The following is a 26749-nucleotide window of genomic DNA, read 5'->3' as shown; positions in this document are numbered from 1 at the left end:
ATTTAATTTTAATAATAATTATATACATTTTCTTGTTTTCAAATTTTAAATATTGTTACATAAACTAACTTTTGGGAGAGACAGTTTAATACATTGAATTAGCCAGAAAATTCTTTAAGTCGCATTTATTTTAAGGTAGCACGCTGCAGACGTTCAGTTGGCCAATAGTTTAGTTGGTTTGATTTAGGTACTGGTGTCCTACAGGTGTACAAACTTACTGATTGAAAGTTGCCCGAATAGATATTCAAAAAGAATGGACGATTCCTTGAAGACATAAAAGATGCGTGACAATTTACTCTTGATGAAGCTGTTTGTGCGAACGATCTCACCAACCGACTAAATCGTGAGAGGAGATGAATAGGCCTCCCTCTACTGTGCCCAATGTGGTGTAATTACGGTCGTACCGCTGATGGACAATTAGCAAGGGATAAATATGGTGGTAAACTTGTAGATGGTTTGCAGAAAATTCCTCCAGATTTGGTGGTTATTATTTCTTCACTTAGTTAGTGAATATGTGCTCATGTAGATCAATAGATCTTTTTTTATTTTAATTTTTTGTGTCTTTTTTTTTTTTTTTTTTTTTTTGCGCATCAACAGCTGAGGTTATTAGCGCCCGGAGCTTTTTCCAGTGCACTGCCGGCCTCCGGACAGTGTTCTCTCGTTACAGACAACACTGTCCATCACCGGACAGTGAGCTGTAAGAAGCTCCTAGGAAGAGAAAATCTAAGGGTCAGCTGCTGGAGTTTTGTGTCTATTAAAATGGATTTTAAAGTAGTATAGAAGAGGGGAGAGGGGATTGGATAACCTGGCCCCAATGTATCATTTCCGCGAAATGATTGGGGTTTACTGTTAGCTACTTTAAATTAGAAATGAGAGCATTGGTTATTGCAGGGAAGCTAAAGTCACACGAGTCCTGAAATCTCTAAAATGTGTGTATACTCCTCTTCCAACTAGTCGGCGGAGAAATCGATCTTCCAGCCCGATAACGATCAAACTCTCGGCCGACTACAAAGTCTTTAGTGTGAGGCCGCCTTTAGTAAGAACTAAACATATTTTCTTCACTTTTTTTTTTTAAGAGTAAAAAATGATTGGTAACTATCTCATGTGAAAATTCGAGTTCGAATGCTGATCCCGTAGGTTTACCTCTTCCAAGGAGCTTCTTACAGCTCACTGTCCGATGGTGAAGTATGTTGACAACACGGAAGCCGGCAGTGGAAGATGCTTCGGACGCCTCAATGACCTCAGATGTTGAAGCGCCTTAAAAATAAAATAGATTTTCTTAAATTGGAACAAAAGAAGTAGAAGTGTCTAGTTCGAAATATTTGGTATTTAAAAGCTTCGGCTGAAGCAAAAAAAATTAATGTCTACAGCAATCTGTGTTGTTTTTACAACAGCTGTACGTGTAAAGGTTCTTTTACACGTAAAAGCAAGCGAACATTTAAGCTCACCAGAAGCCGATACCTCTAATTGTAAAAATGTATCAGAATGTATCAGCCCGGTTGGTGTAAGCAAATGAGTTAGAAAATAACATTTTGCTCTTAGAACATTAAAGCTCTAGGAGCATTAAAGAGCTTTCTAGCAAATTCGTTAACAATGATGTTCATTTAACTCGTTTCCTAGATTTTGTTTTTTATCTTAATTAGATTTAATTACGTTAATTGTTCAGGTTTAAGTAATTAATTGAAAGTGGGTGATTGACTTCAAAACATGTATTTCCGCTAAGAACGTAGTGTAGAGTGTGACGCGGTTTCAATGCACGGTAAGAAAGAATGTAAAAATATTAAATTTCTTAAAATACCGGTTGGTCAGTGATAGAATTTTGGGTAGAGATGTTTAGCATAGCATCCTATTAGGACAAAATTAATAATTTGCTGAAAATTACTTGACAGTAATTCTTTAGGAGCTTCTTAGGTTTACAGTATTCTTCTGACTAGAACTAGAATAGGAATGGAGATATCGAATATTCTGTAGAAAATTTTACTAACAATACTGCACGCTTCTACCATCTAGCGCTGGTTGGAGGAACTAACTACACAAACCACTGATGACTCCAAGCTCTAGGATTTGTTTAAGCGCCTTTTAAATTAAAAATAAATAAATTGTAAAATCAAATATAGAGAAGCAGGAGGTTATTGTAGTTATGAGTGCAGACTTGTGAGTGGGGGAAATGCTTAGTTTTTGAGTAAGTTTTTCTTTATTGAGAAAACGTTAATTCTAAAGCATGACTTTCGTACCTGCATTCTGGTGCGAACTTGGAATTCATATTTTACTCGAGTATAGATGTATAAGTGTGTAGGAGAATTCATAATGGTCTTATGAATGTGGAGCAAGCTATTTGACTTAAATTTTTGGATTGTATTGAAGTATGGTGAAGCAAATAGAGCTCTTCTCCTCATTAAAAGGTTGATCTGATTTCTGTTACAGTTATGCAGTTGTTTGTTATAAGATATAGACGTTTTTCTCAAGAATCCATTTTCCGGGCCTCAAAACAGTCTTTCCAAGGAGAACTCAATCCTTAAAATCTTAGGGATATTCGTAGTCTTTTCTTCCTAGAAGGAGGTTAGTAAGTAAACTCAAGAAATAAATTTGGGTGGTATACCACGTCATTATACGGCGATAGCAATGTTAGGCTGCTGCATGCATGCAATGAGTTGTTTATCGTCAGCAGCCTACATGTGTCGGCATATTTAAATTTATCTCCTGTTATCACACCACCTACGAGGCGTTCCTCTTCGCCATGTTGTATAAAATATTTGAACCGCTTACAAATAATATTTATGAACAGTAGTTAAATAAAATAGTATTCTTTAGTGAGCCGGCATTGGTGGAACCAGCGGAAATGAATTTACCTATACAGTTCACACGCAAGTTGATCTATTCGAACTGCTTGGTCATATATATACTTCCGCAAGACGTGCTTTTCAATCATCATGTCACTAGACAGTGGAGGCGGCTAGTGTCTAGTGAATGAAATTCGTAATATTACGGCTTCATTTATTGTCAAGGTCAAATTTTGGATTGTATTAAAGTTTTTTTAAGAAATAATAATATGGGGTACTCTGATACAAAATATTAGGTATTTACTTCTTGCGTTTTTCGGTTTTAGAGTTATGTCGCTCACACGCATACTAATTTGTAATAAAACACGGAATCAATAGGCATTAAACGAATATTTCCGGTTTTGGAATTTTTTGTGTATGATCTCCTTTGAATTTAAGGTGTTGTAGATCTTACTCTACTAGGTAGTGGTTTCAACGCAGTCAAACAGGATATGGAGGCTGTTCCTTATTCTATTTTTTAATCAAATTTACAAACATTATTGTGCCCTAAAGCAGACAAAAGGTTAGTTATGTTCGGAAGGACTCTTGGTTGGTACTAGTTCTAGACTGCAGTTAATCGGAAGTACTCCCATTTTACGTTGACTGGTAGACCCGCTTATCTCATCATTTCCCCTAAGCACCTGTATCTCCACCTTAAAGACGTGGAGGGTCTAGTTTCGGAATAGTCACCAATACTTCGCTACAACGCATACCTAAACACTGAATTCCCAACAAACGCCCAAGAGGTAACTGTCACATCGGTCCAAATTTAGGTAGCAAGCATCCCAGTTAAACTAACTCTGAAACCTAGCCCGGTTCGTGACACATCACAGTCACGGAATTGAAGGAAAGACTTGAATTTGGAGCGAGTGAGAGGAGCTACTTCCTGCCTTTTGGAAAGTAAATATTGTGAGAATTGCTCCATTCTACTGGAGTATTAGTACTAGACCGCAATTTGCTTCGCTGGTTATTTTCCTTAGGTATAAGCAAGTTAAAAAAGTAAGGAAAGTAATAAATCATGGCGCTGAGAGGAGGTGGGGGGCGCTTGTTTACTGGGGCAGCTTGTCCAAACATCCCGCCGCTTGTTGGCTCTGTCGGTACCCTGGTGCTGACGAACACGCGGGGAGTGCCAGTCAGTCTGCTCTGCCGCTATTAACACTTCCCGCAAAAAAAAAAAAAACTACTTAGTATTGGTAGTGTTACTGTTCCCACAACACGTTCTTCCCTCCATCAAAATACCCGCAATTATCTTCCTTTTTTTTCCTAGTTAAACGCCCTTATTATCTTCCACCTTTATCGAAACTGAAGAGCGCCAGCTTGTCCTGTAACTCAATGATGTGTTTTCCCGGCTAAAGAAGGGCTAAGGCTGGGCGAATACTTTTACACCTCGAAGAGGTCTTTAGAACATTTCGATTAAAGGTACTTCTCCCTAAAGTACCGTTTCAATCTAATTACGGACTTATCTTCTATTAAATATTTACCCTTCGCACTCCATAGATAGAGAAGCTTAATTGCCACTCACCAAACGAGAATCGGGCGAGAGACGCGTTCACTTGCTTACTTCATGATTTATAAACATGAACATCCTCATCCTAATTCCAGAAAGTGAATGTGGACCTATCCTAGACAATATTCAGTACGTTTTAAGCGTTCTCGCAGAATGGATATTAATGAAGACAATCATAGATTGAACAATTTTAGATGTTCCAGAAGTATAGATTTTCATCCGGATTACCTATAAATATATTTTTTTAACAAATAATTCGCATTAAAAGAACCTAGCGAGTGGCTTCCCGATTACTGGAAAACATCCGAAACATCCGCTCTGGGGTTTGATATTGAGGATTGTACAGAGTGGGTGATGCAATACCTGAGAGAGTTTAACAACTTGTCTCTGAAGGATTTGAAAGAGTAGCACGATAGCGTTTAAGGAAGACTGGCATGGTGGATGAGATTGTTACTGGGATTGGTGACGTGGAACTTATTTCTGCTGATGAAGTTCAGTTCATGACAGCGAATGCCATGCTTAATTAATTCAAACCATTCAAATCCGGATTTTTGGCCACAATATGAGTCTAAATAATGCCGAGCTGGCAGACGCTACAAGGGCCGCTCTCTGACGAGAGATGTGGAATACTTAAGAGCTGACCGAAGAAAGGGTGGCTAGAGGCGGGGGAGGTAATGAAAGTTGTGGCGGCCGTAGACAGAGCACCTGCGTAGTAATGAAATAATTAATGGAAACATGTACTCGTAGTTTAGATGAAGAAGTAGCAACGGCTGTGCGAGAAGCAATGTTTAATTCGGAACGCGCAATTCATAATTTGCCTTTCAAAAGGGACGGCATGAGGAGCTGGCGAAGCACAGAGTGTCCCAATATATCACTCTGCTGTAAATAATGTAACTGAGGTGTAATTTAGTTCGGTTCTGGTCATCCCAGACCCCAGGATCTATCTCCTAGTTAATGAATTATTTATACAGTCCAAGGCCGGCACAGAGCGAGGTAATTGGCCATATATGTGCATGCGATGGCGATAACGATGCTTTTCACTGCAACTGCAAGCGGATGCGACGGCGCCCTCGCTGATAAACTGCATTCTTACTTACTTAAACATTTACTCTTGCCGCTTTTTCGGCCAGACTTGATTCTTCAGCAGACTCGTCCTGCTGGTCTAAGAGACCTCCTACTGATTTTAGATGATCTCGCCATTCCCTCTGATTTTCTTCTGGATGTACTTTCACACCTGGATGTTTGTTATCCATCCTATGAGCGATGATCTTATGGGAGGAATTAGGTAGGAATATTCTTAGGAGTTAGTTTTGACAAGATAGGTAACATTTATTGCTTTCTTATAAGAACATTATCGCAATCATATCAGATTTGCATTTTGAGTCCGAAAAAGCGGTTTTTATAAAATATATTTATGTTTATCTCTTTATGTTTCCAGAATACCTCAATAAATAGAACTTAATGGATGCTGCATCATTATATTGTTATTTTTGGCTCCATCAGGAGACTGTCACGTGGCGATCAATGTTTCCAAAAACGCTCCAACCTTCTTCTTTTTTTTTTTGTAAACCTATGGAATTAGGAGTGTATATGTAATGCTTGTTATTGGCTAGAAACTTAACAGCTAATTAATTTGAACAGAACTCACTGGAAGTGAAGTGTATTTGAAAAAGTGCGGCCAGTTGTGCTGGAGTTCCAGATTGGCGATGTACTTGGGGGGGGGGGGCAGAAGACTAGCGGCGCTCTGTTACTGCAGACACAAACTTGCCGTAGTCCATCTTCTGCAGGCCCAAAATGGCCAGATATCGCCACATATGTACAGGGCCAGTTTTTGTCTTGTTTCTTCTTCATATTTCCTTCCCCGAAGTACTTCACTAAATTAACATATGTTTCTTTTTACATATGCTAACTTGATCCATAAATATTTCCTGACGTGCTACCAAACTATTGCACAAAAGTTGGGCGAACCAGTCGACCGTTTCGTGCTTCTTAAAATGCAGAACAAGGATTTGCTATGATCCATCTTATTGATTATTTTAATTGACTTTTTTAATTGGTTAAATTATTATTAATATTTGATATTATGTCGTGAATTTCTTGGTATTTCTAAAGATTGGAACTGGAACATGAATCCGTTAGATCCAGATTCTTTGGCCTCCAGTTGTTAGATGGAAATAAAATTTTCATTGTTCGAATGAATAGGAGGGTGGAATAATGTTTCAGTACTGTGGAGAGAACTATGGCGGCCAAGATCAAAGGTCAATATTATAGAGTGATTACGCTTCTATGTGAGTTAAGTGCGGAGGCTGTTATGTTAAGTAGACGTGTGAAATGTTACTCTAGTATTGACCAAGCTCCCAACGTTCAGCACCAAATTTTTGTAAATGTTTCTGTTTGGAAGTAAGACTTCCTAAAATGGGGATAAAACTTATTCGTCGCCAATAAGGATTATAATTTATATCAATTCTTATTTTAAATTATAATTGTTCCTAAAAATGCTTTTTTAATTATTGCAATTTTATGTATAACATAGTCCTCATGAAGTCTGCTGGAGAAGAATTCAGTAATGCAGTAATTATTTAAATTTATTGTTTGAATATTTTAAGGGATACCTCATAAAATTTTTATTTACCGTACAAATTTATAAGTAAATTTTATTGTTAAACCAACTGTGTCGTAATGTTCGTAAATCTGAGGATGCTGGTAGAATTTTCTTCAGTAAATAACCTCTGCGTTCTACATATGAATAAATGTACAAATGTTATTAATTAGTACAAAACTCTGCTCAGATATAGTTCCAGAAACAAAAAAATAGTGAAAACTGATCCTGAATTAGTTGACGTTATTCCTCTATGATTTTCTTCATTCATCCTGAACACATTTCAGCCTAACAAGGTCATCTTCAGCCTGACATTTCTTAAGATGACTCACTGAGTACAGTAAGGCAGTATGTAGTCTTGAGCCATATTATACGTACCTTATTTCTTGCATTGATTAGGATGATAAGGATTTTGTGGAAAATAATGAAGGAATAACGTTTACTTATTCAGGTATTCTAAAATCCTTACCATCCACACTTGTATTAATAAATGTATTTGATTGTGATAATATTTGTTTAGGTTATTCTCTGTTATGTGAGGATTCTTTGCTACATTCTCTTTTTGACTGTAAAACTTTACAATCTCTAAGTTGTTTTTTTCTTTCTTATTTCTTAACATCCATCTTATTGATTATTTTAATTGACTTTTTTAATTTGTTAAATTATTATTAATATTTGATCATGTCTTTTTAAATATGTATATGTCGTCAATTTCTTGGTATTTCTAAAGATTGGAAGAGGAACATGAATCCGTTAGATCTGAATTCCCTGGCCTTTTATAAAGTGAATGAAATTTGATTTTGAATGTTTCTTTAGCACAAGTTCCGACGAACAGACGAAGTTATTTGCAAATTTCTGTAAACAGACTCTTTAAGAATTAGAAGTTTTGTTTTGGGAGTTTAAATTAAATTTATGGGAAGCTGAAACGACCTAAAATGAACAAACACCTACTGCTACTAATACGCAGATGTTAGAAGTTAGCAAAACTGGGACAAAACACTAATATTCGACAGTGTATTCAAACTATTAAGGACTTACGGGCTTGTAACTGTTCGTCGGTCGAATTCACAGAGAATTTTGACTATCCTAAAACTAAAGATGTTCCATTACATGTCTCCAATTCTGCTCTTAATAGCGAGCTCAAAATCCTAAACTCCACTGAAGCAGCACAAGCTAACAATCAAAATTTTGTTTCTTCTTCCTTTCTTTCTTGATTCGAAATGTTCCCTTCACCTCGATTCCAGATAATCTTTATTGACTGTTATGTATTTGTTGGCAGGATGAAGGGGAGGCGACAGTCCGGGAGCGCAGTTTGGTCGAGAAGGTTGACAGGCCTGTGATCCAGCAATGACCACCTCAGCTCTCGTCTGTATCAACCTAAAAACCAGTAAGTAATCAAGTGTTTAGACCAGTGGTTTTTAATCTTTTCAAAGACGCGGAATACAATTATGTATATATTTTTCTCGCGGAACACTAATATTAAAAAAATTGAAATTCGATATTTAGCAAGAACTTAAAATTAATGAATAATAAAAAATCGAATATAATTTTCAAAAAAGATATATGAAATAATTAAAATTTTAAAGAAAATGAACGACTCGTTCATTGAAATGAACGATTTTGCCCATCACTAATTCACTTCCACTGGAAAAATGCTGTAAAAGACTATGACTTAAAGAGATCGGCCAGCTTTGGTAGTGGAAAACTCAAATTAAAAAAAAGGAACAATTTTTTGTTTTCCCATCTTTCCTAAGTTTCTAATTTTCAATACATTTAAAATTGCAATTTCGCGTAACACTTGGACCATATTCGTGGAACACCGGTTAAGAACCATTGCTTTAGACCATCTGATTCCTCCAAATAAATAGGCTGCCTTGTTTATTCCTTTTTTGGTTTTGGAACTCGAGGAAACAAGGGCACCCTGCGATCGATCCAAAATATAATTTACATTAAAAAATACTCTTCGAGATCTTTAAGAAAGGAAACAAAGAGATGATGTTTCTAGCAATTGGGCCTCGCTTTCTAATTGCACCTAAGTAATATCACAGCTGGTGTCGTTCAAACCGTATGAGAACATCTGCCCAAACTTCAAAATCATCCTTCAAATATTAGTGTTGGGCAAAAATCTGGTTACCTGCTTTTTTTTAACTTTTATGTTAGCATAACTTGTTGGCCGATACATGCAAGCCCCGTCGCACTTCCCTCGTGGATCGTAATCGATTGTTGTGATGAAATAGTAAATAAATAAGAAGGCAAATGGTACTGTGAAGGCGGCGAGGGAGGCGGCAAGGCACGTGGCCAGTATGGCAATAGAATGACAAGACCGGTCTCCTGTGTGCCCAGTAAAGACTGCTTTATCTACGTGCAGCTCCTCCGCTGAATCAACAATCACCTACTGAGCCGAGACTCCAGTCTGCACAGGCACAAGGAGAGTATTTTGAAAGATGGTAGGACGAGGGCAAAGGATGAGAGATGGAGAAGAAAAAGGTTCTGTCTGGCTCTATTATCTCTGCAGACTGTTTATTGGGCAGACTCCCTGAGGAGAGGCAGTTCTCTGGCCCTCTCATGTCTGCCCCAGGAAATGGACAATTGACTTGCCACTATATGCTCCACCTGCAGTTTACATAATATCAAGCAATTTATCATTGCACACATTACATTATGCACACCTAACTTGTAGTATTCTTGCGTCCTAATGTTACAAACCCAAGGCTTGGTTTTATGGCAGCCCGCTACCTGGCCCACTTCAATAGATATTTTTATCTCTTTTAATTTGTTTGATGGCATCACTAAGGCTTATTTGCTGGTCTACTTTGCTACATATTCCTTTCCCTTATTGTTGCTGGAAGTCTGCTGATGATGTTTACCATCTCATGTGCTCTGTTCTGCCTAAATGTGGACTTTTCTCAGAGAACAGCTGACCAGCAGAGTATCCTGAACTGCCCATTGTAGAGCAGGGAAACTGCGAAAATTTTCTTTCTTTATTTCACTAGTTATTTCTTGCCTAGAAAGAACTTTAATGATCGTAACCTATTTTCAAATTGTTTTTCCACCGGAAATCTTTAATTGCTGCTTCTCGCGTTTTAAACAAAAGTTTATGCAAATGTTATACATCATATATATGGTGCCAATTACTTAAGATTCCCAAAATCGAAAAATATAAATTGATGCGATAATTATGGTGGAATAATAATACCTAATATGCCCTTTAAGTGTAATGTACGGTACTGTGTCTGCTAAGAAGGGTTAAGTGCATGCTAAAATCGAGTTTGAAGAAAACTTCCTCAACCGAAAGTAGCTCTTTATTCAATGGATGTTTGACTTCCTCGAAAATGGCTCCTAGATTTCTTTCTGTAAAGTTATTCGTACTTATATTACTTACTTATTATACTTATATTACTTATTTTTCTTTTTGATCATTTTTCTGAATAGAAGTTTAAAGGTAACTAGTTCTCGTAGAGGCGATGGCTTCTCTGTAAGTTACATTTCTGTGTAATGTACGATTTATCTACATTTTAACATGTTCAGGTCTTGAAAAATATTACGATGGAAAATCATTTCTATTTTTTCTTTTGGTTAAACGTAAGAGAATATATTTTTAATGATTTTAATTACACGTTGATTGAATGAAGTTACTTCAGGCTGGATGAACTTTTAGGTTAGCCATGGATACAGGGAAGATCTGGGATGTTATAGTTAGTAGATTGTGTTAAAGAATTCAAGAGATACGACTGGCTAAACAGGTAAATGTGTAAAAGAAGACTGTACAAGGTTTATTGAAGGAATTTGGCTTTTTTGTAATGTGGCGATTTATTGCCATCTTTTCCCGAACGATCCCTCTTAAAACTAGACTTGAGTATGAGATGTCCAATTTGTCAGGAAAGTGGTGCTGCGATTGGTTTTTCTATTTGGCCATCTATTTGATAAAACCAAATGGAAGGTTACGTTAGTTTTCAGCTGAGAGGTTATTGCTCTGGGTATTACTTGAGCGAGGAGTTGTGACTATTTTAGCAGGTAGTTTGCCTTCATCCCTCCTCAGGAAGGTGCTTAATTGTAAAGTTTTATTTTTGTGTGTTCTTTTTACGGTGTAGGAATGAATTGCTCTCTTCACCTTATTTCTTTCTTCATATGAGTCGGTTCTGCATAGTGTGACTTGACAATACTTGCTTGTTAATCTTGCAAAACAAGACAATAAAATAACAAATACATGATTCTGCTTCGGGGATTCTGTTGCTCTAAATACTGCTTTGGTTTTAGCACTGTATAAAGGGAAGGGAATAAGCGTTTAATGGGAGACCTGGACTCGGGATTCGTCACATTCGCGTGATACCAACAGTTTTAGCCTCTCCGTTAAAAGATGCATAAATACGATCAATTGCTTATCGTTCAACTGGTACAATCAACAGAAAACCAAGATAAGTTAGAAGTGCAATCAATTCCATTTGATAAACGGATGGTTTAGGTATAAATTCTTATTTATTAACAGGTTCTAATGTAATCATTTTTGTTGTTCCTTTGTGAATACATCTACTTTGGTAATTGAACCGTCTGCCGGGAGTTTAGTTACTTTCGACAAAATTGAAAATTATAAATCATAATACAATTATTTATTAATATTTAAAAACAAATACAAAAAAAAATAATTAATCGAAAAGTTTCAGGATTTCTCGACGACCGGGAGTTTCGGATGCTCCAGATGTTTCGATGGTGCCCGGAGCCCGTGGTGTCATTCCAAAACTAACTCAGAATTTAGGGAATCTACTCGAAGGAGTTACACATCTTGGAGGAGTCGATTTAGATTTAGATTTCTTAGGAAAAAACAAAATAAATTGAAAACCATTCTTACAGGACTTTGGCGGTGTTTTCAGACTAAGAGAATGTCCTACCGAAAAATTTATATTTTTAGTGAATCTAAGTAGTTTATATTTAGATTAATTATGTATCTTCATTTACTAATTATTATCCAGTAGCCCCAATCTATTTGGGCAGTACCCCATTTTACTGTAGAATGCTCCTCTTCTTTAGTATAGTGCTGCATTTTTAACAGTATTACTCAAACCCATAAGGTTTTCTCCTTTATTAAGAATATCTGATCTTTATTTTTTTCTTAGTGAATCTCCAACCAAGCTGTGAAAAAGAGTTGAGAAAAGAGAAATGGGTGTTAAGTATTTCGTTACTCATTAGACACTAGCGTTGCGATCAAATAAATAAGCGTTACGTTACTATTTTGTCAAATAAAAATATCTATAAAATGTGAACTGAGTCATTATTTAAATCGATTTTTTTTTTATATATATTGAATAGAAGTAGATGTTTGCATAAAGCAGGAGCATTTCCACTAGAAATAATAACCTTGTCCGGAGAGGGCGCTGTTGGCGTGCTTGCGTGCCACCATAGTCTAACTCGCAGACAGGGAAGCTATATTTTCGCCCCAGTCCGGCGCTTGGTTACTTAAAAATTATTAATACCTCTAGCTCCTAAATAGTTGCTTCCATAATTTTTTTGGGAAAAGATCTACCGTGCTTCATCAGGCTCTTGCTGAAAGATAGCGCCAACTATTTGAAGTTCGAGTTTCAATTAGCCGCAGGAAGTTTTGAGTAAAAAAGACGTTTTTGGAGAATAAGTGTTGGGGGGAGGTGTCTCTTGTCCAATCAGTTCACTCACCTAAATGGCTACGATTATGTGCTGGCCAATCCAAATTTCTCCTTGGCAGAAATCACTTAATTAATTTTAGATACTTAGAGTGTCATAAACTAATCTTCCAATAGCCATTTTAGACTGATTAGCTCTATAATGCCAGGCAATTCTGTTAACCAAGAGCTCAAATGTGATCATTTTCAGAAATAGTTCTTAGATTGCTGATCAGCTGACGGCTTCCTGATAGACAAAACACGTGTCGTTAATGAACTAGATTGTCTTGCATCATTTCCTTCCATTCACAAAGAGATTTGTTTTGAAACACAAAACTAAATTGAAATTCAACTAATTCATTTGATAAAATTTTAAATTCCTTAGAAAAAAAAGAGGGTAAAATTAGCAGAATATTTCTTTTCTGATCGACGCTGCCTTGTACACATAATTGTCCCTAGTAAATCAGTCTGCGCTGACTCCCATGGACTTCATTGTCGCTGGAGGTGCCTGCAGAAGGGCCCAGAAGTAGGCACACCCAGCAAGTTCTAGAGGACGGCCACATATTATTTTGTTTTGCCCTTCCGCACACCACCCCAGAGATACATATTTTCCTTCTGCACGAACCTTCACTGCTGGAGATTTATGGGGACCAGCGCCCTCTATAACTAAAACATTATTTCTTTGTGTTATGTAAATACTTACACGAACTTCGTCATTACTGATACTTCCGGAATAAAGAAACCGTGGGCCCCCACCCCAGCAACAATTAAACTAAATTTATGGCATCAGTGCTCCTGGATATTTCTTGACTTTTTTTTTTTTTTGGATTGTCGGCAAAAAAAGTAACCTCTTGATTATACTTGTAAAACAAATATTTCGTGCAACATTGTCCTTCCCAGCATAATGCTAATGATTTCCATGTTGTGCTGGCAAATTGAAATATCGTCTACTGCATTATCGCTAATTGTTGCAGTCTTGCCCTGAGTACCAGCGACTGTTTGTTGACAGTTTTATAAACATACCAGAAAATCGAATATACTACAAGCACCAACCAATTAAAGAAATTATGACCAATTTGCATAATTCATTATGTGCTGGTGATAGAAAAAGCGGGATATTCTTACTGCGAGAGAATCAGTGGCGATTGTGATAAATCTGAACTTGGAAGTGCCAAAGGAGTGAAGGAACAAAGAATCCCTGTCCGAAGTCGGTGGTGTCTAAGGAAAAAGAACCTAGGGAGATCTGGAGATTGTGATAAATGGCAGGGGCGTGTTCGATATAAGTTTGGACTTTGTTAGTGTGGGATACCCAGTATGAGTCTAGAATTCAGCTACTTTTCATTTAATTGTTTTTCAGGCGGACATTAGCCCTGCCTGAAAAATTAGGCGATAACTTTTCTTTACTTCGATAAATGCCAGTATAGTTCATATTTTAATTATCTTCGGGGCTAGTATGTGGTTTAACTGCTGGACCGCCATAACGACTCCAAAATAAATGAGTCTAGAATGATGTGTAGGACAATAAGTAGCACCAAACTTTAGTTTAACCAAGTATATTAGCTTTGTTAGTTCTAGTTTACGGATCCAAATCTTGGGTCATGTGAAAAATAGCGCGGATCAATTTATTGAACTCGAGCTGGGAAGCGATAGAAATTGCCCGAACAGGCGATTAGGACGTTTGATCCTTGATCATGATAACGATGAAATTATAAATGAATTAACCGCCTCCAAGTGTATTTTGTTCTAAAAGTTTACTAATAATAAGAAAGCTAACTTCCTGTCCATCTCTCAGCAAGGCCGAAATCTTTTCACCTTGCCTTAGTAATTTCCATGGATATTATACAGGTGTTAAAAGTTAGATAGGAGTTAACCTTGAAAGGCTCACGTGGGAAGCTTTAGATCCCCTAAAATGAATTTTTAAGGAAACAGAAGTTGACTTTAAAGTAATAAATAAAATTAATATTTTATAGCAGTGCTGTTTTTCTTCATTGATTTTCTGGAAACCTATACTTTTCTATCTCAGGAGTCTCTCATCGAGTACTTTGAAGTGGAGTTGAGAAATTGTCATGACTTATTCTTTAGGAAAAGGGGAAATGGCGTTAATTAAACCCTGGGGTTTTATACTGCAAATCGAGACCCCCACTCGAGGGTGACATATTAATTTAGCGAAGGTGTCTAGATTCGATATTTTTATTGAAATGAAATTAAGGTGCGCGGGGTTGATAGTGGAATGAAGGTGCGTGCGAGCGACGGCGGCAGTGGCGGTAACCAGATCGATACGCTTGCCCTTTCCCCCCAGGGCCCCTTCCTGTTGCAAGTTGGTCCGTTTGGCACTCTCCATCTTCTTGCTTTGTGACCTATTTAAGTGTGCGAACCCCCACCTGCTTTATACTTCACCCCTCCACACCTCTCAGGGCCCTGTCCACCCCATGTAGTCTCCAACTCTCTTTATTTGCCCAGAAATATCCTTTCTTTATGATGTTTTTAACAAAAGACCTTGCTGCTGTTCCTTTGTGGTCGAGCGCTGATGTTCTTAGTCTCTTAATCATCTCGTCTTTAAATAATCACCCTGCAAAGTACTCAACACAATAATTACCACATCAAACTTTTGCTCTATCAATTGGACATGCATGCTATTTTTTGTTTTGGTTTGCCCGGGGGGGGGGAAATGATTCAAAAAATTTGAAAGCCACTCTGTAGGGGGGAGGGCCAATTGTGAGCAGGTGGCATGACTGAGAACCTTGTAGAGGGGAGCTTGATCTGTCCACATGAATTTGGAAATGATAAATCTGTGATCTCCACATACCGTCGCATAGCCAGAGCTCCAGTTACTGCCATTCTGTGCAGAATTTCTGGGATTCCAAACATTTGTTACAACTCAGCCAGAGATTTACATATTTAATCCTATAAACAAATATCCAAAATGGCTACCAAAATTGCTTTAATGAAAAATGGGGGGTGGGAATAATTAAAATACCGAAAAGGGAAGAGGCAGGCGCTAGCTCCCAGGCTGTAGCGTGGGAAACAGTTGCCCTTCCTGTAAAAGTGTTTGGAATTATTTATTGCCCGACTTTTGTTCCCTTAACTGAATGAATCCCGGGCCCAACACATTGCCTCTTCAAACTCCCTCATTTTCTTTCTTTTTTTGTGGAAAACAATGGAATTGCCGTGATTACAGGACGGGGTTGAGGGAAGCGCAGGTCGGGGGGGTGATATCCTATGTCCTTCCATCCCCCACTCATTTTTTTCTGACCAATTTTGTTCTTGCTTGCCATTATCTGCTCCCTAGTAAGTCTCCTAATGAATCCTTCGATTTATGACAATTAAAACAACAAGATAGAACCACACATTGCGAAAACATGATAGTTAATTGGGAAGTGTGATTGTAGATTGTGTATTGGAATATGATTCCTTCTGTTCCCTCTTTCTTGTTTGTTTGGTTCTTATAATTTTTGGATATCCCCATTGATTTCAGGTTTGTGTAGAGTTTAATTTGACTTCAATTTATAAAAGCTCCTGTCATGATGTCATTCGCTATGTGAGTCGGTGATTGTGTCCAACAGCACGTATCTAACAGTTTCTTTTAAATACATCAGTTTCTTTTTTTATTTTATTAATTTTATTTTCTGTTTAAAGGTTCTTTTACTTTTGTTTTTAACTCGATTCTTCTTGTGTATCGTAATTAATATGGTTTTATTTTTATAGTTTCTGTAGAACAGGCGAAAAATTTCCGAATACCATTCATTTCTCATCGTTCCTTCATTGTACGAATCCATTTAATTAATCTCACCCTTGGCGGCTTTTTGAAGAGAGGAAAGGACACAGCCCCTAGAATTTAAGGCAAAAAGAAGGACCGTAAAAGTAGACATGACTAATGTTCATCACCTTATTTGTATGCCATATTAGGGAAAGACTGGTTAAATCTGCAAATTGGATCTAATTTGTGTGTGTGTGTGGGGGGGCACCAGCTGTGTTCAGCTCATTCTTATGCTGCGCACACCCCCAAACCGGGGGGGGCATCGCTTTCGGCTTCCCTAAATCACTCAGGAGTTTGTGATTGAAAGCTGTCATTGCTTAGGTCTTGAAACAGTTAATTGTTTGGCTGTGTTGAAAGTTTTTTTTAATTATTTTTTGTTTGTTTGTAGATCTATAACATTTGCTTGAGACGAAATTCCCGTCAAAATCATCTTCTGAGACAATTCTGGAGGAAAAGGTGGGCTAACCCAAACTAAGGAGTTGAATGCACATCCCAATATATGGCCTTCTCTTCTGGATTAAATTTAAAGGAATTTAATACGTGACCAAAAGTCTAAATTTGAAGAAATCATTAATCTAAAATAATTTATAATCTAGTGGCTAGCCTGGCCATCTTGAGTAGGTTAACCTTCATCTTGAAAGTTTTCTGAATTATTGATTATAGAATAAACTTAAAATTGAAATCTAACGAAGTACAAATGAATACCAACGTTTCAAAGTATCCGTCCATTTAGGACATCCAATTAGGCGCCACGGTAGCCGAGCGGTTAGAGGCGAGACCTGCAAAGCTAATGTGTATTGTGGTACTAGGTTCGATTCCCGGTCTTAGGCCTTGGATTTTATTTAATGGTTAATAATAGGAATTCACGTAAAGTATGTTTGCTAGTCGCCTCCGTCCACGATACCTAATTGGTAGTTGGACGTTAAACCCCGCCTGAAAAAATTAGGCGATTACTTTACTACTACTTACTTAAAATTGAATTCTTGAGGGTAAGTATTTTCACCTCCTTCTTCATTGAGTAAATTATTACGCTCAACTTCCTTCACTTTTACAATAAATAACTAATGCAACACGTGCCAATTTCGGGAACTAAGCTCCCCTGATCAGCTGATCCATGTTTAACACTGATTGACTGCGATCGTATTAAGTGCAATGTTTGTTTGGTTCCAGCATTGTCATCCTTCTTGCTCAAGACGCATTTCTTACCCCTCGGGGCGGAAATAACGCTCAATGATAGAACTCTAAGGTAATAAGTGTAAATAAGATAACTAAAATATACACAAAGTACACAAAAATTAATGACAAGTGAAAGTAGTGGTGCGGAATCACGCAGCCTACATACACACACACACACACACACACACACACACACACACACACACACACACACACACACACAGACTAATAATGTAGTACGTCAGCTCTAATTATGCCGGCTGGCTATGGAGTTAGTTTCGTGTTCAGCGGTAATATCGCCTCTAGCTACCTAACCTCCATTAGTGTACATCCAGTTCCCCTTTTAAATTCATTGCTCAACTATTCTAATAAATTACAATAAATTAATAGAAGTTTTTTCTTTTTCTCAGTCGGCAGTTGGGAATCTTATATTTTCGCCCCAGCACATTCTTGCTAAATTGTAAAAATGTCCGTGATATATAAGTTACAATTTCAGACAGTATTTTTGTAGTGGTGGATAATGTAAAATAACTTCTCCAGTTGTGACTTCCTAACAACTAACAACGATGGGTTGTGTAAATTGTCATGAGTGTGGCCACGACAGGAATTATTTCCTGAAGGCCAAATAGTCAAACGGTTTTTTTTCTAAAAGTTATTTATTTTGCACCATTGATCTAGATTTGCCTAGTGTTAACACAATGTTAAAACAAATTCATCGGTGTTAAAAAAGTAGGTAAAAAACTGTTTATGAGTCATTATAGCTTATTTTTATTGTTCAGTAGTATTTATGGCTATAAAGCAAGCTCATTTTAACTAGCGGCCATTGCTTTCTGAGAAAGCATGGATGGTGGGCGTGGTCACCATGAATGTTCCAGATTCTGATTGGCTAACCTATCCGCCTAATATTTCACACCTCTTCCTCTGTATTCTGGTTGGTTAATTATTTAACGCCGATTATTTCTTAGAAAAATATACGTAAGATTTTTTTTACCAATTTTTCCACCGTAGGTATTTGATAAATTTTCAGAATATGCAATAAAAATTTTCATGTGAAAATATCTATTTAAATGCATTCGTTTTTTTTTTTAAGGTTCATCTTAAAAATAGTTTAGATTTGCAGAATTTTAAGAAAGAAAAAAAAAAAAAACAATATCTACTTAGAGATGTAAGTCAGGAGATGTAAGTCTCCATGTTCCATGTTGTGAGTTAATATGGCAGTTAAAGAGGTGATTGGTGCTTCAACATGAACAATAATGAGCGAATCGGATAGTAAAGCTTTAGGGAAGGGAAACACTAACTTCTGCCACACAGCTATCTGACTATGTGCCGGCATTATCATCCTTGCTCAAGACGCGTTTCTTACCACTAGGCGGAAATAACGTAATGATAGAACTCTAACGTAATAAATGTAAATATGATAACTATAATAAAATATACACAAAGTACAATCACGGAATTCGAAACGAATTTAAAAAAGGTCGAAAATTCAATCATGATTATTTAATGAACTATTAACACTAGAACATGGCAATTTATACTATGTATAGTACAGCTAACTTTTCTCTACATTTCGATGAAGAAATCATTGAAATCTGACAAGTAAGAAGAGAGATATAGAGATTTGAAATTTGAACGATTTAAAAAACCTTCAAAATTTAACCTTCCATATCTCAATAACTATTATCACTAAAACATAGCTATTTATGTCAGTTATAGAGTTAACTTTTCTATACAATTGAGTAAAGGAATCATTGCAATCTGAACAACAGGAAGAGAGATATAGAGGTTTGAAATTTGAAAGATTTACAACATCTTCCGAATTTAACTTCTTTTTTTTTATTGTAAAATATTTTAATAATTAGCTGTTTCTTAAAATATGAATATCTTATCGATTTTATATTCCATATGTAAAACATTTTGAGAGGAACACCTGGATTAGGAATGTAATTTAAGAAAACTAAATTATTTAATATGAAACCAGATTAATCATTACGTGTTTTGAATGCTCGGCTACTACCTAAAGTAACAATCTCTTTGATCTGAGAATGTACTCAAATCGATGTTTTTATTTTAAAATAAATATAAATTAATAAAATAGACAAATTTATTGATGTATTTTGGTGTTACCATTTTTTATGAAAAGTTTATCAATTTTTTAGCCCCATTATTTGTTTGATTTTGTGTAACATTTTTTTTTTAACCTGTAATTAATAGTTTAATTAGTATAGAATATTTATTTTTATCTTAGATTCATGACCTGAATTTTATGACCACTGCGTTATAGAGGGATCTGATGTTTAGAGGAGTTCATAAGGAAAAGTTTTACTATTATAAAATTAAAGGTTCTACACAAACACGAGTACGAGGTATGGGTATGGTTATCACATTGCCCTATTGGGTTTATAACAGCTGGCAATATAGTGTTATAAGCTAAATTCATTCGTGACGCACTGATTTCGTTTGCTCCAATAGTTGTGACATACTTTCGATACTTTCGACTAGTTCTTTAACCACTCCATATATCATTATGTGATTAAGTGTGAGTGTGTTCAGTTTGCTGTCCGAATTAGGCATGAATGAGTGCAATTTGGAGGATAATCTCTGCGACAGGGTAAGCCTAGCTGCAGTAGTTGCAACAACTAAAGCGAGGGGATGAATTTCCTTACGGGTGGTTGGCTTTGCCGTACATGTGAAACGCGTGGAGTTCAGTGTGGTTCAGCGATGTTCCTGTTGGATGATATCGTGGCCTTTCAGATCACGAACTTGCACTGATGGATCGAAGCGTAAATTTTTCCTCTACATTTTGGCAGATGAAAGATGAAGAAACGAGATAAGATTTTTCAAAACTCTGAATCGACCAAGGCAAATAAATTTGATCTATTTAAATTCGAGCCAATAGAGGCTGAAGATGACCTTACTAGGTCGAGACGTCCCGAAATCTGGAGAAGTTCCGTCTGATTCTTTAAGAAACTACCTACTTTCTTTCTATTCAATAGTTTTGGTCCACGCTGAAGGCAATCGGTTGTTCTTGTTATTGTAATGAAAAATCTTATTCTATAGAATTGAAATGTCCAGGAATTCATGGAAAATATAACAAACTAAACAATAGCGAAAACAGAAGTAAAGAGGAAAGAAATGGCTTCTCTATGGGCCAAGTCATGTACAAACTATCGATAAAGGGCGTGTGGGTATTGATGGAGAAGTGTGAGCGAGACCCCCAGTTCTACTGGAGAATGTATTGTTTGACCAGGAACAACAGACCATTAGCTCTGGCCACGTTAGAGTAACTCGCTTCTCCAGAGCCGCTCATAAACTGCGCCAGTGTGTGTATGGTAGTTCCGTGCTTTGCACACGAGTGTGTAAACAAGTATAGAAATCACTCAGTTAGGAGCGAACTTGCCGATACATAGACTCCAAGGTGTGACTAAACTGGCGCCGATACGCTGCTTGAGTTCTCTACTTCCTTCCTTCTATAAAAGAACAGAAATTACAGTATATCCATTGCACTGAAACAGGTAGCTGTTTGGACAATGGTTATCCATAGTTACGCTCATGGAAATCTGGTCATTGTAAAACTCACTTTTTCTTCAAGATGTCCACTTGAATCCACGTTCTACTAAAGCCACCAACAGCTTTTGTTTAGTGGCCCATACTGCAAGAGTAAAGACTATCTCTGTTTGTAGAAATAGTTTGTGGAAATAGCCAATCGGCAGGAGGAGATGCTCAAGTGAAGAAGGTTTTCAGATCTTTGGGATGAGCTCAAAATTAAGAGCTTTTAGATACTGGCTGGGGCCAAGTAAATCTTCACATCTCGGCATTCCCAGTCTTCATTATAGCAATTCTAGAAGATTTGCAGACCCAGGGTCTTTGTCTCCCTTACTTGTGCTGGTAATGTTTAGAAATAAAAACTAATATAATTTAGTATTGATTAATATTGATGGATCTTCCGATGGAAGCAAAGATTGGAACTCTAAGTTGAGAAGTCTAAGAAAAGTCAGAAAATGTAACATTGGTCAGTCAGCTAAAGCGTACGAAGAGCAAGGTCTTCCTCTCACACAAAATAGCTCACTTATTGTGCAGAATAAAAAGAAACAGCCCAGCCAGTTCTGGGCATAAAGCCTGCGAATGGGGTCAGCTATAACCAGACCACAGCAATCTTCAGAAGACGACTTGCCCTTAAGTATATGCCTTAAATTATCAGCACCAATAAAAGTTCCTTGTAATAAATACTATTACAGTTTTATTTATAAAGTTTCATACATTCTAAAACCTTCTAAATGATTTAGTTAGATGTACTTGGCCTTTGCATGAAAATTTCTATTTCTCCTGACGAAATTTTGATTTTAGCAAGTTCTGTATGAGCATAATGGAAATCCATGATCAGATGTCGTTGATACACATTGGAAAATTCGTGTCTGGAACGGAAAGAAGTCTAATCTGTGGCCGTTAGACATTTGCATTGCTTGCAGAGTTGGTTGGTAGGAAGCTACGTGGGGTTGAAGGTCGCATCCTAACAAACATACTGAGACTTACAAATCCGAATTGTCAAATAGGATCCACAGTGCTGGATACATTACCTGTCAAAGCACATGTGCATTCCTTATTTCTAACCGACTTCTTACTTTCGTCTACCATCCTAGCCTAGGTGATAAAATTTGCAACACTTACACATCATTAACTAAAGATTAAAGGTCTTCATCTCCTTGGCGATCTCTGTAGATCTTTTACTTGGAGTTGAGTTGTCATTTTGCGGCTTTAAACATTTAAAATTTTACAAATAATACAAATAATAAAATAAGTTAATACTCAATTTTGTTTTGTTGAAGAATGGGTCAAGTATTGAGGAGGTGAATTGTATGTTACAGGGGGCAAGGCGGACAGCGATGAAGGCTGTGCGACTGGAGGCTGTTCTGCGGCGACCGGCGAAGGGCGAGGCGACAAAGACGCTGGGCCGGGCCCTAATACTCAGCAACTGGTGCAGGCTCTTGTCGACAACGGCATCATCCAGGTCAACCATAAAGCCACCATTCGGGTCATCGACAGTGGCAAAACTGATTCCCAAGAGCTGGCCGATTTCAAAACCTTAAATTTGGGCACCTTTGCTGTAAAACAATCTGCCGATACTAGATCTGGTAATTGAGAAATTCGCTGTTATCATTGTTGGAGAGCAACTCATTTTTATTTCCTACCTTTTTCATTTTTTTTGCTAAAAGCTTTAAACCAACCTTCATTTCTTATCAGAGAGTCGGGTTTGTTTAAATTTTGATGTGATAAGTTTTAGAAGTTCTCACCAGTACGTAGTGTATAATGGTCTAGGAAATCTTAATTGGGACAGTTTCATAATGATAAAAAATCTTAGAACATCTCGGGCTACCTAAAGATCGACTGGGATCATAATACGCGCTTTATAGTTACGTAACCCATCAATATGGAGCGCCCTACAAATGCTTAACCGGCGGGGAAAGCTCATTCGCGGAGTATAGTGTGAGGCAAGATTTGTCAAGCAATTAGCAACAAGCACTTTGGTTCGTATTGAACAGATTCACAGGGAACAGAAGTGCCCGCTATAAAGGACTATATGGATGGGACAATACACATATTTCCAGAGAACCTGCTTACTGATGCTATCCTAAACTACCATAGGAGAGCACTTCCAACCTACAAGCAGCAATCATTGCTTATGTGATACAGAATTTTGTAAAAGAGAAATAAACTGCCTGGAAAATGTAGGTTAATTTTCTCCTTAGATAAAACTAACTCTAAATGGAGAATATAATGTTAAATATCAAATCAATCCATCATTTTATAAAAGAATTCATTTTTTAAATTGAAACTGTTTAAATTGTAATGACACTGGCGCCTTGGCCCTAGAAAAAAAGGAAACCGAATATTAGATTTTAACAGAGTCATTTTACCGTCATCCGTCCCTAACATTTGTTTAGTGGTTTCCCCTCTTCTGCTACATTGTAATTTAGTTGTTCCATATGGAAATTAAATGAAACGAAAGAAAAGTTCCAACCATATTTTCAGTTAGCGAGTAAAAAAAGGAAAAACTGCACGGAAGGATTTGTATTTAAATGATGGCGTCTGTGACAAGCTTTTTAAAATCCCATTTAATATTTCGCCCCCTCCCCCAGACCACCTCTCCTGCACACACGCGCACCGAATTCTCCATTTTGCTACATCTTTCACTATTTCCGCTTCCTATTTCAATCGATTGTTTGGCTTGGTTTGATTTTGACAGTCTTTACTCTAATGATAGAGGGAGTATCGCGATCTTGCAGATTTGTGATTATGAGTTTCAGTAAAATTGCTTTCTCTGAATGAATGTGGGTGGGGTTCCCTTGAGTTCCCTTAGGAAGGTTAGGATTGCTTTACTTCTTTAGAACGAGGTGGAATCTTAGCTGCGGAAAGACTGACTGAATGTCACTCACATGCAGGGGTTAGTTTCGCCTTATTTCCTGTGAAAAATCAAAATCTGCATGAACGCGTTCACCTTCTCTGTAAGATGTGAAGAACATGTGGTTGGATGTTTTCTTTTTGAGAAAAATTACTGCTGACTCTTAGTGGCAGAGTATTTTAGACAAGAATGTGTTGCTTGCAGGGATCCTGCTGGAGACGGTGGGCGAGGCGGAAGGCGGCGAGCAGAAGGTGGTGAGTCTGGTGCAGAACCGGCCGATCCTGGTGCAGCGGAACCTGGTACTCCAGGGAGTGGTGGCCGGCAAGGGTCTGGTGCAGCTGGTACAGGACAAGCCGCCCCCGTTGCTCCTCAACAACCCCGCCCAGCCTAACTCAGGTCAGTCTTGCTGCTCTACTCTTCAAGTTTTGCTACGCCTCACGCAATTCGGTTTGGCTATTCTTTTTGTGTTTCCTTCTGCTGACACCAGGATGCTGAAATTCCATTTACAGGTTCTTATGTACAAATAACTTAGTTGAAAAGGCACCATCTATTGAGCAAGAGCGGTACTTCAAGTTCTCTAAGTGATCACTAGACAAAGCTAACTGATAATTCCACTTCTTATTTATTTACTCTGCATTCATTCATCTCAGGTAAACATCTTAAGAATTCAAGTCTAAACAGTGCACATTTCTGTCACCAAAGTGCAGTGTTTTAACTATTGATTGAAATTATTAAAACGAATTGATTCAATTTTGATTAAATAACCCAAGACTTTTAATGAAACCATCAACTCATGCAAAAACCTGCCAACTCGAAACCTGGATTCGAGACCTGAGCCGCATCAGTTTGGTTGAAGAGGCACAGACCATCTAGTTTTAGGCTTACTAAATATTTGGGTGAACGCGACAAAAAGAACAAAAATAAACATCAAATTTAGAAGATTGAAAACAAGAAAAGTTTAAGTTAAAACCTCGAGAATCGTAGCAAGGGAAGTTCGTGTTTTCGCTCCAGAATACTGTATAGTGGAGTTACTGTATCCGCGCATATAAATATGATTAGTGATGGCATTGGCTTCAAAGACTCCGCAGACGGTACTTATGATCCTCGACTTGTGTAGGCCAAGTTGGTATGGATATTTTATAAGACAGGAGTTGTTTTGAAATGGAACCTGCACATTCCGAAGCAGCTGTCACTTTCAGTGGCAGTAGGTGTCAGTCAGCTGGTAGAACTTGAGCTGATATGGGCTTGAGAAGGTTCTGGTTTTAAAACACAACTCGGGGTAACTTACACTATGGTGGGGGTTGCGGGGAAGTTCAGTTGCTATAAACAGGCAGCGGTTCGTAGAGACGGAGGCGGCAACTGATGGCAACTAATTAGTAACTAGCGTGATTAATGCACCCCCAGTAATCAGAACTTTTACCGCCTCCCGCTGAACGATTATTAAAAGTGCCATAACTTTAATAAAAAGTACATTACGTGCTTGGCCAAATTGAAACTGGTAAACTGACTTTAACTTACAATCAATGACTGAGTTGATTTGCAAAGTTCAGTCAGTGACTGCCATTCAAAGCAATCTCTTTACTTCGGCTTGCGACTTTTCTTTCGTCCACTGGCGCCACTGTAAACAAAAGGAAAAGTAATGGCTATTCTTTCAGGCATCCTTAGCGTCCAATCACCAAATGACAGAAGTGGATAGCCAACATGCTTTACTGATAAGTTCTCATATGTACTGTTTAAATAGAGGCCTAGACCGGGAATCGAACCCAGTACCACAAAGCATCCTACCGCTCGTGTTTCTCACATTCTCTGTGTGTGTGTGTAGGAGAGGGGCATGATATACACAAAAATCTGTTTCACACTCTCACGACTTCCTCTTGTAGCAGTTTCCGTAATTAGAATTTTAAAAACATGGGATTCCAACTTGGAGGTCCAGGGTTCGAATTCCAGCTGCTAGATCTTAGATTTTCTCTTCCTAGAAGCTTCTTACAGCTGCTGTCACAAGTGATTGACGGTTTTATCTGTATCAAGAGAACACTCGGCGCCAGTAACCTTACATTGTTGGCGCGCCTTAAATTTTAAAAAAACTAATTTAAAAAAATCAAAACGGTGTTTCTACTAAAAAAATAAAATAAATTCTTCGTCTTCAATATTATGTATAATTAGTAGTTCTATAGAAGGGAATGTTAGATGCTAGAATGTGGCTCTCATGTTGGCCGAAGTTGGCTATCCAGATTTATGGCCTCAAAATGATAATGTCTTACTATGTAAGATTTACAAGTTTTCGGACTAGAAGCACTAATAGACGCCTACTGCCCGTCGGGTGGGGGAAAGTAGCACACTCTTGGTCAGGAGGTTATATTACTAGGTTATGCTATATTGGGCAAGGTTACCGTGCTTTAGTCGCGTGTTTTAAGCTTGAGGGTGCGAGGTTACTGTTTGCTGTTGGACATAGCACGCCTTGCCTATTTACATTCCTCCATGCTTCTCTAATTCTGCTTGATAATTATCTATATATATATATATTGAGACCAAACTATTCACTTATCTTCCGGCTTTTGTCATTTCTTCTTTGTGTCTCCATTTCTAGTGCAAAATCACTACTACGTATTTCAAGCCGAAAGCTATTATCGATTGGCGTCGATTACGCATTTAATCACCAGTTATCTTGCTGACGATATACAGGAGTGGGGATAGTTTGTCTGTCCATTCTTGTGATTCTTCTGGAGTAGTGGAGTGTTTGTCCAGATGGCAGGCTACACCCGCGCCATCTGGTAAGATAAGTGGAAAGTGGTATAGTGATGCCAATTATTTGCTGTTTTATGTACTATTTTCTATTTGAATAATTTATTTAAGGATTTAAT

General features: G+C 37.6%; 1 protein-coding gene and 1 long non-coding RNA gene across 19 annotated transcripts in view; one reads left to right on the top strand and one right to left on the bottom strand.

The window, feature by feature from the left end:
- LOC141447606 (calmodulin-binding transcription activator 2-like) overlaps positions 1 to 26749 on the top strand; it is a 171953-nt gene that overhangs the window by 5792 nt on the left and 139412 nt on the right. For 14 of the 18 annotated variants that reach the window (XR_012454469.1, XR_012454468.1, XR_012454470.1 and 11 more), the window contains 3 exons: positions 8205 to 8312; positions 22354 to 22620; positions 24093 to 24284. Coding sequence is in view for 14 of the 18 variants with exons in the window: in XM_074115327.1 (XP_073971428.1) it covers positions 8273 to 8312; positions 22354 to 22620; positions 24093 to 24284 (499 nt within the window). In the remaining 4 variants the exon portion in view is untranslated. Of the gene's footprint in view, positions 1 to 2424; positions 2560 to 8204; positions 8313 to 22353; positions 22621 to 24092; positions 24285 to 26749 lie in introns of all 18 variants that reach the window. The other 4 variants (XM_074115320.1, XM_074115325.1, XM_074115318.1 and 1 more) reach the window with 1 other exon arrangement.
- On the bottom strand, positions 3 to 6560 carry LOC141447613 (uncharacterized). Its single transcript, XR_012454472.1, has 3 exons — positions 5975 to 6560; positions 5770 to 5896; positions 3 to 1257 (listed from the first exon to the last, which is right to left on the bottom strand). It is a non-coding gene; the product is annotated as an uncharacterized lncRNA (long non-coding RNA).

Source organism: Rhodnius prolixus, unplaced genomic scaffold (assembly GCF_049639745.1).
Source record: "Rhodnius prolixus isolate KJV_2025 unplaced genomic scaffold, Rpr scaffold_7, whole genome shotgun sequence".
Classification (NCBI taxonomy): Eukaryota; Metazoa; Arthropoda; class Insecta; order Hemiptera; family Reduviidae; genus Rhodnius; species Rhodnius prolixus.
This window is presented reverse-complemented; position numbering and strand designations above follow the sequence as displayed.